Source organism: Lycium barbarum, chromosome 7 (genome assembly GCF_019175385.1).
Source record: "Lycium barbarum isolate Lr01 chromosome 7, ASM1917538v2, whole genome shotgun sequence".
Lineage (NCBI taxonomy): Eukaryota > Viridiplantae > Streptophyta > Magnoliopsida > Solanales > Solanaceae > Lycium > Lycium barbarum.
This window is the reverse complement of record NC_083343.1, coordinates 130,510,023-130,530,301: the sequence shown is the minus strand read 5'-3', so window position 1 is coordinate 130,530,301 and position 20,279 is coordinate 130,510,023. Positions and strand designations below refer to the sequence as shown.

Genomic DNA, 20,279 nt, shown 5'->3' with positions numbered 1-20,279 from the left:
CACGAATTACCGAGAAGGCTCATATAGCCTGAAACTATGTAGCCACCATAGGACAAGGATCACTCCGCCCAGTTAGGACGATACCTTAATTTTACACTGAATGGATCCATCAGGCACGTTACCACCTTATACCCTGGCAAGGTATAGGGGCTCTGCTGGTCCGGCGAGGTACCAGACTCCACGTATCCACGTGGTGATATCACTTGTCGGTTTATGAAATGCTCTCCCTACTTATCATGTTTTTACTTATGTTATATATACCTATGTACTCATGCTCATGTTCATGTCCAGGTTGTCAGTTTCAGTTTTTATCATGTTATTCCATGTCCCATGTTGTTTCTTTCGGTTGCTTTACATATCAGTACATTCAATGTGCTGACGTCCCCTTTTATTGCCCGGGGGCCTGCATTTCACGATGCAGGTACGAATTTACAGGACGACGCTTCTGCTCATTAGGATTTGCACGTACCAGCTTATTGGTGAGCCCCATCTCATTCGGGGTTTAGACATTGTCTTTCTTTATTTAGTTTTGCATCTAAAGGTATGCTGGGGGCCTTGTCCCAGTAAGTATGTTTTCCAGTCAGACTCATGATAGAGGTTTCATAGACTAGACAAGTCAGTTATGTTATGTCAGACATTCGGAGTCGTATAGCCATTTTGTCTCATTCATGTTATTTCCGCACTTATCTTTAAACAAGTATTTTTATTAAGTATTATGACTTACTACGTGTTATAAAGGCTCATCATGCATTCACGTTACATTCCGCTCATGTTATGCCTCATGATGATTCAGCAAGCCATGTGGTTCGCTCGGTCACATACAGCAAGGCACCGAGTGCCGTGTTTCGCCCAGGCTATGGTTCGGGGCGTGACAGATATTCCAGCCCACAAAACAGTTCATAACAACCACCAAACATTCCCAAAATATCATCGCAAAACAGCCACAAATATCCTACCAAACAGCCCCAAAGTATCATCACAAAACAGCCACGAAAATCATATAAAACAGCCCCAAAATATTGTCACAAAACAGCCACGAAAATCATATAAAACAGCCCCAAAATATCGTCACAAAACAGCCCGGTATACGTTTTGTATACAATATCTTCATACACTTTGTTCTCCCAAATTCAAGAACAACAACTTATCAACAACATCAACAACAATATCAACAATTATTATACATCATAACTCAGCTAATTCCATCCATTTAATCCAACTAAAACAGCCCCCAATCCATAAATCTCAACAAAGCAACAAACGAGTTTATAACGCTATTTTCTCTGTTCTAATCCGTTAAAACTCTAAATAAACTTGTTAACAATGAAAAAGGGACCTTAATATTACCTTAAGTATGCAACAACCACGTCAACACTCTTCTTCTTGGCTGATTTTAGCTCAAATTGAAGGCAACGCGACGTACAACACTTTTCTCTTCATGAACTTCGGGATTCGGGGCTCAGATTTTGATCAAACTTAGTTTTTCTCTCTAAGGTTCTCCTCCCTCTCTCTCTCTAGAATTTTTTGGGTGTTTTTGGTCTGAAAACGAGGAGGAGAAGCTGAAAATATCCCTTAAATGGCATGAGAAATGGGCCTGACCGACTTGGAATCGGGTTGGGCCGAACTCACTACCCAGCACCTTTCTGCCTTAAAACGTCCATATCTCCTTATCCCGATGTCACATGCAGGCCCATGACCTATGGTTGGAAAGGTATTCAATTATCTACAACTTTCATTTTGGGAGTTTTCCCAAATACTGATGGGGTTATGGCCTCCTGAATTCAGATCACCCAAAAACGTAACTTAAAAACATTTTTTTTGGAGGACTTCCACTTTGATTTGGCTCAAGGGTCCTTCTTGAGTTGTGTTTAACTTCACATATATTATCCATATAACTTGTCATATGTCTTTTAAAAAAATCTCCACTTGTGGACCCCACCTCAGCTTACGAATAATCCAACGTACAAAAATACGGGATATAACAACATGCCCACACCTACTTGTATATTTCGGTTGTCTATAGCTATTTTCAAAAGGATGTTCAAATGATAGTCATCCTCGCGATATTCTCAATTAGTAATTATGCAATAATAATATAGGTTCTTTTTTTGAGTTACTATCGATCTTCATATTTCTATAGATGAATTAAACTTTTATGCTTGCCAGAAATTTAGATTATTTGTAATTCAAGGGGGGCCAAATACCTTCAATCTCTAACGTAGGTGCCAAAGAGGAATGAGAATTAGAAGCCCAAAAAAGAACATAACCTTCGATGCCATAAATAGAATAAAACCATGCATATTGAGGGTCCTAATTGTATGACTTTGGTACGATGTCCTTCGAACGTGGATTCACGTAGAACATCGCGCCACCATACGAAGATGGTATATAGGACACAAACCCGGATCATTCACAGAGTTTAAAGGTAAATCATTTTGCTTCTCTCCTACCTATAAGCAAATAATATTTGACTATTGTTTTAACTATATGATTTCCTACAAATTGACATAGCAATTCATTCCAAATTTGGTTTGGAGAAATCAAGTAATGTACGTAGAAAATAATTAAAAATCATAATTGAGTGAGGATATATTAAAGAAAAAAATAGTTCACACGTTTAATTAATTAAATTGATGTACTCTAATATGTATTTGTCCTCTTTGAAAGATTATTCACAATATTAGTGACTTTTTAATTATCATCTTCCTTTGGATTTAAATAAACTGTTTAGGGTGTATGGTTTAAATGAATTTATCGTTGAACTTTGCAAATGATCCGTATTGGTCCTTGAACTTTATGAATGGCCAACATATCAATGTATGTATGATGTTGTGCTAGCCCATAGGGGCAGATATGAGTCATTTCGACAATAGCGAGGGTGAAAATGAGATACTTTTTAACATAAGATAAATTTTCTCTAAATGACATAGTCCGGGGGGGGGGGGGGGGGGGGGGGATTTTGGACCTTTGTCCTATAAAAAGTGATGAATAATTTAAAAAAATTTAGGTTTCCAACATTAGTTGTAAATGTCGATAATTAGCGACTAATAATATGACATTTAAAACAATTGTCATAATGTATTCGACATTTATATCAAATGTCATTTTTTAACGACATATTCGGCAAATGTCACTAAAAACAACGACATTTTGCAACAAATGTCATAATAATATTCGACATTTGTATAAAATGTCATTGTTTTAATGACATTTTCGCTAAATGTCGTTAAAAATAATGACATTTTTTAACAAATGTCGTTATTTTAGCGACACTTGGTAATAAATGTCGGTGTTTTAATGACATTTTGCACCAAATGACGTTCTTCTTATGACATTTGGCATCAAATGTCGTTCTTTTTACTACATTTGTTCATAAATGTCAAGAAATTCCTTATTTCTTGACATTTATTTGAAATGTCACCAAATAAATGTCGTCGTATCTCTATTTTCTTGTAATGCAAATCTTAAATACACCGCCGGAGATTTTTTCATCGCCGGCAACGGTGCAGGCGTAGTCGACCATTTCTCACCACTGCCGTCAACGGCAAAATCCGGCACCACCGCAATTTACGACAGTGACGCTGAAGCAATTGAACGGAGCATATGGTCCCTGGCTGCTTCAATTTGACACGTGAATTGGCTGGATCAATTTCCCAACAACAAATTGTTTGCTCTTGTTTTTAATGATTGCCACGTAGACAAAATTAAAAAGGACTTACCATTCAGCTGCTTGCTCCATTCCATTCTTCTAATTTGTACACTATATTTAAAAAAGGAGAATACACTATATCAAATCTCCGGCGAAAAAAATAATGACGCTGGAGCAATGGAATGAAGCAGATGGTCAGGAACGGAGATTGTATATGCTCAGATATGAGAAAATTGGTTTCAGATCTGGCCGACATGGTCACCGGAAGTTATATATGCTACCGGCAACATGTTTCTTTTCCGATGGGAACTCTGTTTCCGGTGGCGGAGATTGTACTGGATTCATGTCAGCGGCGATGAATGAGATAGAGAGGGGTGGGGGGTGGGGGTGGGAGAATGAGGGAGAAGAGATTTGTGATAGAGAGGGAACGGAGAGAGAGAACAAGAGGGATGAGAGAGAATATAAAATTGGTAGGTGAGAGAAAATCAATTTAAAAGGGAAACTTGTGAAATATAGAACACTAATTATGATGTGTAATTTAAAAAAATATTTTAGATAGGAAAAATAAATAAAATAAAAGATAGTTATTATTTATAAATAGGTCTTAGAGATAGCTATGACAAGTAAATTTTCCATTTATCAATGATGGTATACAATCGGTTCTCACACTAATGAAAATCTTTGATGGTTTTATTTACAAACGCACTAGCAAAACTTACGAGCAAGTGTCTGAGGAAGCCTTGGAAGATACTCTTGAACCAAGACTCCAAGAGTTGCTCTATTTGAAGTGAAAAACAGAATCCATGCAAGAAATAATTAACTAACCAAGAAATAGAGTTCAATGAAAGATAAAGGAAAGGAAATACAGAACATACTCATCCATTAAAACACATAATACATAATACATAATACATAATACATGTGATGTGATGGATCATGAAAGATCGATACTAACCTTAGTAGGAGATCTAGATGATATCCGTTACATTTATTTATTCAGAACGATAGATATATAGTACGGTACGAGTAGTCACTTATTCTTTATCTTAAAATTGTGACACAAATATTATACACATATATATGAGGCCTTCAAGTGGATGCGCGTGGCAGGATGCAAGCCAATCTTCCCCTCACACTCCAGCGACAACTTGAACAAACTCGAAGTGGTTTGCAGTCCTCATCAGTATTACAAACAGAGCCACAACTTTTTATGGTAAGATCTGGGAGTAGAATCTGCTCAAACACTTCAAATTCAAATGGTAGGTCTCGCACAGCCATCGCTCCGGTGTTTGAAGACAAAAATGTATTAACTGAAAGGGCAACACCGGTGCACAAAGCATCACAGTTAACATAATAATCAGTCAAATTATTGAAAAACTATAATATAAGCTATAAAAAATTACTGCTAATTAGAAACAGGCTAAGGATGGATAAATTTTGTAGCTAAACAACAAAATACGTCGCCTATCTTATATAGCGATATACTAGTGACATATTATCAAAAGTGTTGTTAGCTATGAGCACTTTAGCGACATATTAATTAGAGACGAAATTCGTAGCTAATTACATTTTTTGTTTTTGTTTTTTGTAGTGAATAAAGATGCACTATTATATGACTAAATTAAGGACAACACTGGTGCACGAATCATCAACAAGGTCAGGGCCACATAACATGATCATCAGTCATTATTGAAAACATAATATAAGCAATATGAAAATCATTACCAAAAAAACAAAAATTAGCGGAGACAAATTCTATAGCTAAATAGCAAAAATTTGTCTCTAATTCTATTTAGCAACGGATTAGCGAGAGATTACAAAAAAATTATTAATTGTGAGCTATTTAGCGACAGATTGGCGACGAAATTCGAAACTAATTCCAATTTTGTTTTGTAGTAAACAAAATGCACTCACTATTATATAAGTAAATTAGGGATGAACTTAAAAGTAGACTGTTGTTAAAGAGAAGTATTACAATCTTTCTAGGTTGGAGCTTAACTTTTGCTACATGGTTAACATCGTGTCACCTATTGTATTGGAGGCTAAGGTCTATGTCCTCCTCCATGTACTTATGCTTTATGGAATACATAGGTAGGGGTTCAGGCCTAACCCCACACCAGAATGGTGAACTTGTGCAAAAAAAAAAAAGGGGGGGGGGGGGGGGGGGATGATGTAAATTAGGGATGATGAGGCTACTGACCAGCCAGTACTGCTACTAGGAGAATGCCAAAAAGGTTAGCTAGCTTGTGAGATTGACACTTCCTAGCCATGATAACACAATTTGGACTTTTTGATTATATTGTTGAGAAGAAGAGCTAATTGTGTGTGAGTACATTTTCTTGCTTGATGAAAGGCCATATATATAGGCTTTTAGGCAATAGCGTGTTTCATGTGAGTAGCAATTTCCTAATATAATATGCTATTATCTTACTTCATAATTTAGGCATCTCTAGAGACTTCTGCCTATTTAGGCTTAAGGCAGAATTCTCTAAAACAATACAAACAAACTTTGTACGTTTCCTTGCAAATTGTATTCTTTTCATTCTCCTCTTTTATATACAAAATGTATAATATGTCTAAAATGGTACGAAAAGTATTTATGGAATTTTACAGAAAATTAGGATGACAAATAACAGGAATTGCCTGGGTAACTAAAACAGAATTGACGGGAGGGAATAAGGAAAAGAGCAAACGGAAATGGAAAAAGAATATAGATGGAAGCACTAATTCACGGAAATAAAAAATAAAAAAATAAAAAAAGAGAGAGAAAGAAGAAGACCAAAGAAAGTATACGAAGTAGGAGTAAGATAGAAGATACAAAATCAATTTCGTCATTGACGGGTTCTGGTATTTAGAAGTCAAAATTTTCTTCCCTTTAATTTTGGTTTCCTTTCAATTTTACTTCCTTTTCTTTTCTTTCAATAATGTATATATATGGAAAACAAAATCTTAAAACTTACCATTCTCTTGCCATCTAATATTTCTAAGCTAATTTATTTTTCTTTGTTTAAAAGACAGGATATATTTTTATGTTAATTACTTAGTAATTAGTACTATATTCTTGAAATATAAAAATCTATTCTGTAGTATTAATTTTTTATTTTATTGTTTAAATGCTTTACAAGTGAGATAATTTCTTAAGCTAAGCTGAAAAAATAAATTACACTTAAGAAAGGAAAAAAATAAATGGAAGGGAAAAAAAGGTAAATATTAGAAATTAAGGGATTTGATTCCATCAAAGACGGAACACATATATTATCTTTTACCTTTTTTATTTCATTTCTTTTTCTTTTTTGTCCTTTTTCCTTTTCTTATAATTTTATTTGACAGAATGTGACATTTACGCCCAATTTGATCAAATTCTTGGAAAATTGAATACATGGATTGATGTTTCCTTTTCCTGGAAATGTAACAAGAAGAACATGGCAATCATCACTCAAAGTTTCCATTTTTGTTAGGTAAAGAATTGGTTGAGGTTGTAGATATTTTTTCTTGGTGTTAAATGATATAAACTAGGCAGAGTTGTCTGATGGAGCATGTGGATGATCAGTGAGTGGACACTGTAGCAAATTGACGTTGTGAAGAGAACATCCATTCACATTCAATTATTGTGTAGTTAAATATCTTTCTATGTACAAATGTAGCCACAAATTCATAGCTACTCGCACTACATGTTGTCTAGTTCTTTTTCTTAACCATTCACATTCAATTATTGTGTAGTTAAATATCTTTCTATGTACAAATGTAGCCACAAATTCATAGCTACTCGCACTACATGTTGTCTAGTTCTTTTTCTTAACCATGACTCGCTGGTCCGACTAATTAAGATTCATATCGTCATAATGTCTATTAAAAGCGAAAGCGGTCTCTACCAAGGCTTTACCAAAGGGGTTTTTCATTCTCAAGACTCGAATTCGGGATCGATAATTAAGAATGGAGGGGTTACATCCATTTCATCACTTCTTTCACAGAGGTATCTGGAACCCACTGGTCCAACTAATCGAAATTTGCGCCATGTAAGGTCCATTAAAGGCGAAAGCGTTCTCTAGGGTTTATCAAGATTTCTCCATTACTCGGGTTTGAACTTGAGATATCTGATTGTTAGCTTGAGATGATAATATGAGAATAATTACAGTTGAAAAGGTGAATACGTGGCTGCCAGCCTGTCACTGATATATAGAATCCAAAAGTTTGTGATTGATGAAGCATTTCACAAGAAACAAGATCTCAGTTACTGCACATATAAACTGGTCCCCATCAGTAGAAAAAGGATGCATGACATTGTTCAAAAATATTTATATTTTCGATTTTCTTGTACAAAGTAATAGTGCTTTAATCAAGCAACTAAAGTAAAACACGCGAATTTACTGAGGAAATGATCTTTGACAAAGATTTCTTGTGTTTTATTTACTGATCTGATCATGTGAAAAGGATCATTTAACAAAAATAACATTTGCAATGGATTACAAAACCAAATCTCCCGTTCGAAACTCAAAAACATGACTATAACTTGTCATGATCTTTTTATACTTTCTCAACTTGGATTTTATTAAGTAAAACTTAAAAGGCACAAACTAAGTAGAATCTTGAACTTGAAATATATAGAAATACCAAGACCATAAGTTGTCCTATGTTGCTCGAACTTTTCATAAATGTTGCCGCACCCGTGTTGGATCCTCCAAAAATTCGCTACCTTTGATGATCCAACACTCACCCGTCGACGTTTTCTAAAAGACTGAACAACATAGAAGCTATTTTCATTTTATTCTTAACAAATAATTAGCAAAGGATACAAAAAGAGAAAAACAAAATGCCGTATAGATTAAAGACTAAGTCGTAAAACATATCAATAACCTTTAGCGACTTCATCAATAAAATCCTTTAAATTCTGTCACACCCCTTTTTGCGCCCCCTCTCTATAAACGCGCAGGTTGTTATTATTAGAGGGTTTTTTTCATTTTGAGTGACGGTTTTGAAAAGGGATTATTCTATTTACAGAGTCGCCACTTGGAATTGAGTTTTGGTGTTTCAAGTCATCTTATGAATCCCTAATCAAAAGGAGAAAGTAAGGAATTCTGTTGACCAGGGAGAAGGTGTTAGGCATTCCCCGAGTCCCGTGGTTCTAGCACGGTCGCTTTATCGACTTATACTTAGCTTAAATCATTTTTGGATATATTGCGTTACAAGCCTTGATTTGCTCGTACATTTATTGTTGATCTTTTTATTGGTTTTAACTCGAATGTGTAACCGCATTCCAGATCTTTTAAGCGTCTCAAAATAAGATACATAACTGCATTTTTACTCGAAACAAGATTAATTATTAAAACGAGTTTAGCCAAGGTGCGTAACCGCATCCTTGAGTTATTAAAAAAGGGTCTCGAAATAAGATACGTAACCGCATTCTTAATCAAAACAAACGTCTTGAAACGTGCCTAAAACTCATCTAGCGTTAAAGGCAATTATTTGTCTCTAAAATCCGAGACTTATTATTATTTGGTTATTATTTTTTTAGTCCTTTTTCGCTCTTTGACAACGGTTTTTGAATAAATTTGCAATCCATCTCGCTCCCTTACAATTGGTTTTTCCGCTCTTTTCTTTTATTCTTGACAACGGGGTTTGAAATAATTCGTGCCCCATCTCGCTCATTTCACAATTAATTAATTAATTATTGGGCCTTGATGTTAATCTAGGCCTGATTCATTTTTCTTACTTACGAAACAAACCTCGCAACTGATTAAATTTGCAAAGGCAATCACTGGCCAATTCAGACCCAAATTCCAATCCTTAATTCACGCGGTCCATATTCCTTTAGAATCACTAAGACGCAATAGATTAACAAAATGCCAGGAGAGAAACATGGAGCAGTGACTTGTGAACCCCTTTTAAATCTCAAAATCTTGAGCAAACTAAATAATTCAGTGACCTTTAACGCTTTTTATTAATATTGCAATCAAATCTCATGAAGAAAAGAAAACATCTATCCATGCTATGCATATGTGGAGCTAAGCAGTAAAAAAAAAACTCAAAAAATAATTTCAATCCTTTAACATCTAGTCCAGAACAAAAAGTAAACCATGCAAACATTTTTTATCCACTAAGTAAAATTCCATGAGCACTCTATAAATCCATTTAAAACATCAACATGACCCAGGTTTAAAACGAACAGAAACTGTAGCAAAATTGTTTCCTACGAACCAATATTAATCATTATTTTGAACAATTAACAGATTTTTAAGAATTAAGAGTGTGAAAGTAAGCCTCAAAGCTTTAACCCAAGCTAAAAATATGTACATGAACAGAAATAGAAACCAGCCAAAAATAATGGAAAGAGACGACTAAACTATGAATAGAAAAATAAGAAGACATCAAATGTTTTTTTTTTCTTTTAAAAAAAACGGATTCTGCAAATAACAAACTAAAGCCATGATTTAGTATTACTAAGATAATCAAACAACATAGATCAAAACTAATTCATTCTCTGTCCAAAATATAAAATAAGTATGAAGCTCATAGCATCGGATTTATAGTCATGCTCAAATATGTTCATATAATCAGATCCAAATGAGATTTAAATACATATGAGAGTATAAACAAAGAAAGAGCATATGAACCTCAAATCAGACCGGAATGAACCTGCTGTAGACTTGGACCTCGACAACACCAAGACCGGACAGCTTCGAACTTGACAACAATTAAAATTTTTTGAGAATGAACCTATAATGATCTAATGATGAGTTTCATGGTGTATATGAAGGTATTTTCAGGTGGGTTTTAATGATGGAATGGAAGTTTTGGGTGGTTTTAGGTGGAGGAGGTGAGATGATTTTTGGTGGTGTGGTTGTTAATGGTGAGTGAAGAAAAGAAGAAGATATTGAGGATTCTCCATTTTTTCTCTGTTCGTCACCTTCTCCCTCTAAAAAAAAAAAATCCTCCATTTTTCTATTCTCTATCTAAATATAATGATCCCCCGTCACACGTGTTCCCTCCCATTAAAAATCTATTTTTTTATTGTCACGTGTTCCCTCCCATTAAAAATCTATTTTTTTATTTTGTCTTTTTGTGTGATGTATGTGTATATATTGTGAAGTAGTGAGCAAGAAAAATTCAAGCGGGCTACGTATGGAATATGTTCAAGGTGGGATGGTATATGTGAGGTGTATGAAACGTGCATTGTAAAATGGAGTGAGAGAAATTAGTTTGTTGAAAAGAATCTTATGAGGTGGAACTTTTGGTTGGTCCTCTTTTTTTTTTTTTTTTTTTTTTTGTTTTAATAAAAATCTAAATACACTTATAAGTATTTTAGCCACCTAATTTTAGACTAAGAAAAAATAAAACTTATACATTTAAATCCGGTTAAAAAGGAGAATTTTTTTTTGAAAATTTTCTCTTTATCTTAACTACGACTCTATTTTTGTTTTATATTTTTTATTTCCACAACAAAATCACTAAAATGAGATAAAATTCGAAAAAAGCAAGATTAAGCCAAAAAGAAATATTTAAGATTAAAAATCGTGTAAAACAACTCGGGGAGGGTCAAAAATTACCTGTCTACAGCATGTCCCTCTTTGGTTGGGGACGCGAAGCGTTCTCAGACAAAGACGTAGACAACGAAACAAATTTGGACCCGACCATTATTTGAAGAAAGAGAAAGGAACAACACAAAAATGTGACCGAGCCCTGGTCTTGGGCATCCTACATATACCGGGTTATAAGGGAATCAAGTCTCGTGTAGTTCAACAAACAAAAGGGTGATGGAACATAATGAGCTAGAGAGTCGAGTGAGGTCCTGTCGAGGTTCCGGTCCATGGCTCCTGTTATTACATAAAAATGAAAAATCAAGTTTAAAAAGAAAATACAAGTACAAGACCCTATCTATGCTGCTTTTCTTGGATCTTGACTTGAATCTTCATGCTTGCTTCCGAATTTAAAATTTAAAATCATCTTTATTCTCCAGGCGGGGCTCCTGCCATTTCTGACTAAACTTGAAACCAACTGAAAGTACACCCCTTCTTCAGGTTGGCTTCTGAGCTTGAAACTAAAAATTATCCCTATTCTCCAGGCGGGTTCCTAATGCCTTGATGGATCATGCTATTTGAAAGTGCTCCCATGCTCCAGGCGGGCCCTGGCTTTCTTTCCACTCTTCAGGCGAGTCCTGTACATTATCAAAACAAATAACACGAACAAAAAAAATCCTGTCCCAGTTTGCACCAGGAATTTTTTTTGGCGAGTGTTAGGACAATTATAACCTATAAAATGATTAAATTATGAAAGTAAAATCAAACGCTCCAACTAGGAAGTGTCTCTCCTGACTAAACTAAATCTCATTTTCTAGGAGGGCCCTGATAAACTAAATCCCATTTTTCAGGAGGGTCTTGATAAACTAAATCCCATTTTTTCCAGGAGGGTCCTGATAAATTAAATCCCTTTTTCCAGAAGGGTCCTGATAAACTAAATCCCATTTTCCAGGAGGGTCCTGACAAACTAAATCCCATTTTTCAGGAGGGTCCTAATAAATTAAATCCCATTTTCCAGGAGGGTCCTGATGGATTAAATCCCATCTTCCAGGAGGGTCTTGATAAGCTAAATTCCATTTTCCAGGAGGGTCCTGCTAAACTAAATCCCATTTTCCAAGAGGGTCCTGCTAAACTAAATCCCATTTTCCAGGAGGGTCCTGATAGATTAAATCCCATTTTCCAGGAGGGTCCTGATAAGCTAAATCCCATTTTCTAGGAGGGTCCTGCTAAACTAAATCTCATTTTCCAGGAGGGTCCTGCTAAACTAAATCCCATTTTCCAGGAGGGCCCTGATAACTACATCCCATTTTCCAGGAGGGCCCTGATAACTACATCCCATTTTCCAGGAGGGCCCTGATAACTAAATCCCATTTTCCAGGGGGGTCCTGATAAACTAAATCCCATTTTCCAGTAGGGTCCTGATAAATTACATCCCATTTTCCAGGAGGGTCCTGATAAAGTAAATCCCATTTTCCAGGAGGGTCCTGATAAGTAAATCCCATTTTCCAGGAGGGTCCTGATAAGTAAATCCCATTTTCCAGGAGGGTCCTGATAAATAAATCTCATTTTCTAGGAGGGTCCTGACTTTGATTCTTATAATACTTGCGCCTTGCATTTTCCAGAAGTACCTGCAGTTAGCGAATAAAATTTCTGCCCCTGTTTCAAACAAAGAAAAATTTGTTTCAAAACTTTGTGGTTGGTTTGTGGCTTGGCTGTGAAAGCAACTGCTTTTGCACTCATCTTGTTTGGCTCCGCTTTGAGATAGTTATCGCATCCTGTTGACCCACGGTATTACTGACTCAAACATGGTTGCCAAAATGGCTCAGAAGTAACTTTAACACCAGACTATACATCTCTTGTTTCATAATGTCCGTCAACTCAAACTTTATTGAACCTTGTATTTTACTGAATCCAGAACCTATTAACGGTCGACAGCTGGTTGAGTACCTTATGCTGACTGAATTATGTTACCTTTATGTGCTAGCCAAGATGTTTTGCTTCGCAATTGGGAAAACTGGTAGCAAGTTTTGTGATCCTTTCTTACTTATCTCGCAACAGAATGACTCAAAAGAAAAAGCATGAAATCCATTGACGAAAGAAAAATAAAAGATAAAGATGAAAAGAGGTTAACAAAAGGATGTCCCCTCCAAGAAAGAAAAGAACGGGGAAAACTTATCTGAACGTTGTAGCCAGCTCCAATGATATGACATGCATTTTGGCTTAATCAGTCTGATTTGTCCATCCTAATTATACATAAACTCTTACTAACGCTTTGACTTCGAAACCGAATGTCTACACCCAACAACTGCGTCAAAATCAAGGCCTTCATACAACTAGTGGTGCCCGAAAGTTTTTTTACCAACAAGTCTCACTCATTTTCAATTCTCTCAAATCACCATCACCTTACGGTGCCCGTGAGGGTTTTCACCTGTAAGACTCTCTCATTTTTATTTTTCATCTCACCATCGCCTTATGATGCCCGTGAGGGTTTTCACCAATAAGACTTTCTCATTTTCAATTCTCTCAACTCACCATCGCCTTATGGTGCCCGTGAGGGTTTTCACCAGTAAGACTCTCTCATTTTATTTTTTCATCTCACCATCGCTTTATGGTGCCCGTGAGGGTTTTCACCAATAAGACTCTCTCATTTTCAATTCTCTCAACTCACCATCGCCTTATGATGCTCGTGAGGGTTTTTCACCAATAAGACTCTCGTTTTCAATTCTCTCAACTCACCATCGCCTTACGGTGCCCGTGAGGGTTTTCACCAATAAAACTCTCTCATTTTCAATTCTCTCAACTTACCATCGCCTTACGGTGCCCGTGAGGGTTTTCACCAATAAGACTCTCATTTTCATTTTTTTCTTCCATTTCCCTTATGCTGATGCCAATGATGCAAATGCCTTATACTCATAGCTTGCTCAGCCTTGACATTCTTAATGATTGATCTGAAGGTCTTTTATTTGATTGTAACGTGGCTTTTGGATAGGGTTGGAAATAAAGGATGACATGGAGGCTCAAAGACAATACAAAAGTAATAAGGGATGAGACTTACAACGTTTCGAATCGACTCAAAAGAAAACAATAACTTATGTCCCAGTTTCTTCGAAACGAGAAATTTTGGATTTTCTTTGGTTGGACCGAACCCCAGAATAGGGCTGCATACATATCCTGCCGAGACAAGAATCAGGTCAAACGTAGTTTAGAAAATTTGTTTTGATTTTGTTGTTGTTGCTCTTTTTTTTATTTATGAAAAACTTGATTCCAGACGAGGGTTACGAAAGAAAAAATAAACTACGGCTCGAAAGGGGTAGCAAGGGACGACATAATGTACAAGTAGCAGAATAGAATGTCTTCATCATATCAACCCTTTAAAAATATCAAGCAGCAAACAAGTAATCAAAAGATAGGGAGATGAAAATCATACATAATATCTTTTCACTGCATCTGCATTGATGGACGTTTCAGACATTTTGCCTTCTATGTTTGTCAGATACAAAGCACCATTAGGCAAAGCCTTCTTCACCACGAATGGCCCCTGCCAATTTGGGGCGAACTTGCCTTTGGCCTCGGCCTGATGTGGAAGAATTCATTTTAACACTAATTGACCCACTTCGAAATGTCTGGGATGCACCTTTTTGTTGTGTACTCGTGCTAACCTCCTTTGATACAGTTGACCGTGACATACCGATGTTAATCTCTTTTCATCAATCAGACTCAATTGCTCTAAATGGGTTTTGACCCACTCATCATCATCAATTCCAGCTTCCTCAATGATTCGAAGGGACGGGATTTCAACTTCTGCAGGTATAACCACTTCTGTCCCGTATACCAACAAATAAGGAGTTGCACCTACTGAAGTGCGAACAGTCGTCGATAACCCAATAAAGCAAAAGGCAACTTTTCATGTCATTGTCTTGAACTTTGCACCATTTTGCGGAGTATCTTTTTAATATTCTTATTAGTAGCTTCCACAACCCCATTTGCCTTCGGACGATATGGAGTTGAATTTCGATGTGTAATCATAAACTGCTGACATACCTCATGCATCAAATGACTGTTGAGATTCGCCGCATTATCTGTAATCATTGTCCTTGGGATTCCAAACCTGCAAATGATGTTGGAATGAACGAAATCCATCACGGCTTTTTTAGTCACCGACTTGAGAGTTACTGCTTCCACCCATTTTGTAAAGTAATCGATGGCCACCAAAATGAACCTATGCCCATTGGACGCTTTCGGCTCAATTGGCCCGATCACATCCATCCCCCAAGCTGCAAAAGGCCATGGAGCAGACATTGGGTGTAATTCTGAAGGAAGAGAATGTATCAAATCACCATGTACCTGGCACTGATAACACCTACGAACGAAACGAATGGAATCCCACTCTATGGTGAGCCAATAATAGCCTTCTCGGAGTATTTTCTTTGCCAGAACATACCCGTTCATGTGCGGTCCACAAAGTCCTAAATGTATCTCAGTCATGATAGTCGAGGCCTCTTTAGCATCTACGCACCTCAAAAGTCCTAAATCTGGAGTCTTTTTATACAAAATTCCTCCACTTAAGAAAAATTCACTTGCCAGTCGTCGAATAGTTCTCTTCTGGTCATTGCTGGCATGTGCTGGATATTTCCCCGACTCGGTGTATTCTTTAATATCATGGAACCAAGGCTCACCATCAATTTTCTCTTCGACTGTATTACAATAAGCATGTTGATTGCGAGTTTGTATGTGTAAATGGTCAATGTGAGCCTTGTCTGGGTGTTGGAGCATTGAAGACAAGGTGGCCAAAGCATCAGCAATCCCATTATGAATCCTAGGAATGTGCTAAACTTCACTGTTATGAACCATCTACATAGATCTTGCAAACACTGTAGATATGGTATAAGCTTCAAATCACGGGTTTCCCACTCTCCTTGAACTTGGTGGACTAGCAAGTCTGAATCCCCCAATACCAATAATTCTTGAATTCCCATGTCGATAGCTAACCTTAAACCTAAAATGCAAGCTTCATACTCCGCCATGTTGTTGGTACAATAAAATGGAAGCTGGGCTGTTATAGGGTAATGTTGTCCTGATTCCGAGATAAGAACGGCCCCTACCCCAACTCCCTTGATGTTAGCGGCCCCATCAAAGAACAATTTCCAACCCGGATCATTATCCGAAATTACCTCCTCGATGCATGACACTTCTTCATCAGGAAAGTACGTTTTCAACGACTCATATTCTTCATCCACTAGGTTCTCCGCCAAATGGTCTGCCAAGGCTTGGGCCTTCATCGCGGTCCGAGTCACATAAGAAATATCTAACTCCGTGAGTAATATTTGCCATTTTGCAAGCCTGCCCGTGGGCATGGGTTTCTGAAATATATACTTCAAAGGATCCAAGCGGGAAATAAGATAAGTAGTGTAGGACCAAAGCTAATGCTTCAACCTTTGTGCAACCCAAGTCAAAGCGCAACACGTCCTTTCTAGATGAGTGTACTTAGCCTCATAAGTGGTAAACTTCTTGCTGAGATAATAGATTGTCTGTTCCTTCTTGCCTATAACATCATGTTGGCCCAATACGCAACCAAACGAATTGTCAAGAACCGATAGGTACAATATTAAAGGTCTCCCAGGCTCGGGAGGAACCAACACAGGTGGATTCGACAAATACCTCTTTATTTTGTCAAACGCTTCTTGGCATTCGTTAGTCCATTCAATCGCAGCATTCTTCTTTAACAACTTGAAAATGGGCTCGCAAGTTGTTGTGAGTTGAGCAATAAATTGACTAATGTAATTCAACCTCCCAAGTAGGCTCATTACCTCGGTTTTGTTCTTTGGCGATGGTAACTCCTGAATAGCTTTGATCTTTGCAGGATCCAATTCAATACCACGCCGACTGACTACAAACCCCAAAAGTTTCCCTGACGGGACTCCAAATATACATTTCGCTGGATTGAGATAAAGATTGTACCTACTAAGCCTTTCGAAAAATTTCACCAAATCCTTGACATGGTCAGGCTGCTTTCTTGATTTGATGATCACGTCATCCACATATACTTCAATCTCTTTATGCATCATATCGTGAAATATGGTGGTCATCGCCCTCATATATGTTACCCCAGCATTCTTCAACCCAAACGACATGACTTGATAACAATATGTACCTCATTCTGTGATGAAGGATGTCTTCTCTGCATCATCATCATCCATAACGATCTGGTGGTACCCTGTGTAGCAATCTACAAAAGACGCAATCTCATGCTTAGCAAAGTTGTCTAACAAAATATGGATGTTGGGCAATGGAAAGTCGTCCTTCGGGCTTGCTTTGTTTAGATCACGATAATCCACACACACACGCGTTTTGCCATCCTTCTTTGGAACGGGGACAACATTAGATAACCAAGTAGGGTATCGAGCGACTCGAATGACTTTGGCCTCAAGTTGCCTTTCGATTTCTTTTTTAACCTTCACACTCATGTCTGATTTTAGTTTCCTTAATTTTTGCTTCACAGGAGGGAATGTGGGGTCAGTTGACAATTTGTGAACCACCAATTTAGTGCTTAAACCCGGCATGTCATCATAAGACCATGCCAAAACATCCTTATATTTAAACAAAGCCTGGGTTAATTCTTTCTTGGAATGTGGTTGAACATGCACACTTAGCTTAGTTTCCCTGAACTGCACATCTGCATTACTGGACCCCCTCTAATTTCAACCATATCAGCTTCAACAAACAAGTTATGGAAACACCCAATCAACTCAAAATCCACGTCCAGTACTGGCTGGGAAGACCTGCTGGTATTCTTGACGAAGGACTTATAGATCGGTGGCACAGGCTTAGTAAGTTACCATGCTTCTTTTTTTCGCTTTTTAACCCTCTTTCTATCTTCAACCGTTGGTTTGAACCCCAGACCAAATGGACCCGGATTCTCTCGTGGACACACCGGATAAACCATACCTTGTAGAGAGTGTTGACACCCAATTTTGACCCTCCTTTATTTCAATTCATTTCCTGGAGCTTCTAATTTATTGACGAGCTAAACACTTTATTTTCACTACTATTTTTATTGCTATTACTATTAATATCGTTACTTTCATTTTCACTATTTTTACTATCAACATTACTAGCATTACTTTATCACAAATTTCAAAAGGGTTCTTTATCATTTCATTCTCGGATTTGGACTCGTTTAAATTAATTATAAGTCTACACTTCATTAAATCTGTATTTTTTACATATTAATCACTAATTGTCATTATTATACATATACAAGTTAATCACTAAGAAGCCCAAAAGAAATTAAATTGAAGGAGAAAAGGCCATAAAATTTCAGCCAAATTGAACCCAATCAGCCCACAAAAACTCCTTTTTCAGACCAGCCCAATTGGCCCATTTTCACCCAAAATGCAGCAACCCATCTTTTACTCAACCCAATCAATAATTATTTAATTCATTATCTTAAACCCTAAAGAAAACTAAGAGCCTTACTATATAAGAAAGGGACGGACAGAGAGACAAGGAGGAGGGGGAATACCCTAACAAAAAAGAATCATACACTTAGCAGCCGCAGTCAGCAAAAAAACAAAAATAGAAAACGTTAGTAGCTCAAAACAACCCAAACGCAACCAGCTCTTTAACCCCTTTACCACCATGAAAACAAGTTGTTAACCACCATAACTCCATTTTAGCGCCACCACTGTTACATTGGAAAAACAGTTCGCTCATGTCTATCACCTCAAAAACAGCCATTTAAATAACTTGAGCCATCTCAAACATCATCGAAACCCAACCCATAAAAACACCACGAAACGACAATTTTCGGCGAGATCTTGTTCGAGGTTTTCCGGTCCAGCTTCGATTGCAACTTCTTGCTGGTCGAGTTCGGTTTATTTGTTCACGACAGCTGCTAAGAGTAGATCTGAGACTTCAAAGCCCTTGTTCATTGCACCACAAAAAGGTTAGATCTTAACCCGATTTTATTTTCACCAGGTTACTATATTTTGGTGCGTTAGCAGTCATGTATCTATGTTATTGATAAATAGGAGGTTAAAAGGGTATATTCATTTAGTTTTATGCGTGTCAAGAGAAGATATGATCCGGACTGTTTTTATTTAGTGCCTATATTAGTTAAGTTTGAGTCTTTAATGCTTCTAAAAAATATGCCATATTAAGATTGTTCTCCATATCCTGTTGTACTGAAATGAGCCGTAAGATGATATTGAAGTTATATGACTTAACCTCTCTCTGTACTGGTTTATGTTTATTATTTAGCACAATAAAACTCACGCCTATTTTCTTTCTCCATGAATCAAATCTCTGATGGCATGTTTAAAACATATGTAAAGGTTTTTTTTTTTTTTCAAAAGAAGCTTGAGTTATAATTCTTCTTAATGAAATCTATCGTTTGTGTCCTTCACCCTGGTTGACATCGTAAGTACATGTAGTATGTTACGAATATTTGATTCTGAATGGGAAGATTGTGTTATCATATAGTAAGTTTTGTTTTAGTTATGTTAGATTCTGAATAGGAATATTATTTAGTATCATATGTTATCATATAGTAAGTTTTGTTTTAGTTATGTTAGATTCTGAATAGGAATATTATTTAGTATCATATGTTATCTGAATAGGAATATTATTTAGTTATCTGTGTACGTGTGCTGGGAGTTCTATTAATAAGCATAAAGCATGGATATGCAAGCTCAATAATTTGTTTAAATTATCGTGCGTAAAGCCGAGATATTTATTTTTCTTTTTTGTGTTGTTGTATTTCTTTATCCGTTCGTTTTGTTACATAAATCAGAATTGAGTGTTTTTTTTTTCTTTCTATTTTTTCTAATTTCCATTCCCTTCTTTTCTTTCGCATGTACAACCGGAGCCGAAGAGTTTCACTTTGAAACTCAACGATACACCTTACGGAGTTCGCACCCCTTTCATCGTCTACCCTCTTACTCTCTTGAGCCGAAAATGGCAGGACATTGCCGTCTTGCGACAGCCAAAAAATGGCGTTTATCATTTACATTACTTTGGCTACTCATTATAGTGTTTAAAATTTCCTCTGTGACTAATCCTTTATTTTGTTTTGTGATTGACTATTAGGATCGACGCTAATTCATAATTTATAGTTA

The 20,279-nt window shown here is 36.7% G+C and overlaps 1 protein-coding gene across 1 annotated transcript; it reads right to left on the bottom strand.

Annotated features, from left to right (window-relative positions):
- Positions 1 to 4,512: 4,512 nt before the first annotated feature.
- On the bottom strand, positions 4,513 to 6,008 carry LOC132604422 (fruit-specific protein-like). The gene is made up of 2 exons (XM_060317920.1): positions 5,850 to 6,008; positions 4,513 to 4,959 (listed from the first exon to the last, which is right to left on the bottom strand). Exons 1-2 carry the CDS (start codon positions 5,917 to 5,919, stop codon positions 4,739 to 4,741), a joined length of 291 nt encoding a protein of 96 aa, XP_060173903.1. The 5' UTR covers positions 5,920 to 6,008; the 3' UTR covers positions 4,513 to 4,738.
- Between the last annotated feature and the right edge of the window lie 14,271 nt (positions 6,009 to 20,279).

Coding starts and splice junctions, on each gene's coding strand:
- LOC132604422 (XM_060317920.1), bottom strand. CDS start 5,919: ATGGCTAGGAAGTGTCAATCTCACAAGCTAGCTAACCTTTTTGGCATT. Junction 4,960..5,849: donor CCTAGTAGCAGTACTGGCTG/GTCAGTAGCCTC, acceptor TTGCCCTTTCAG/TTAATACATTTTTGTCTTCA.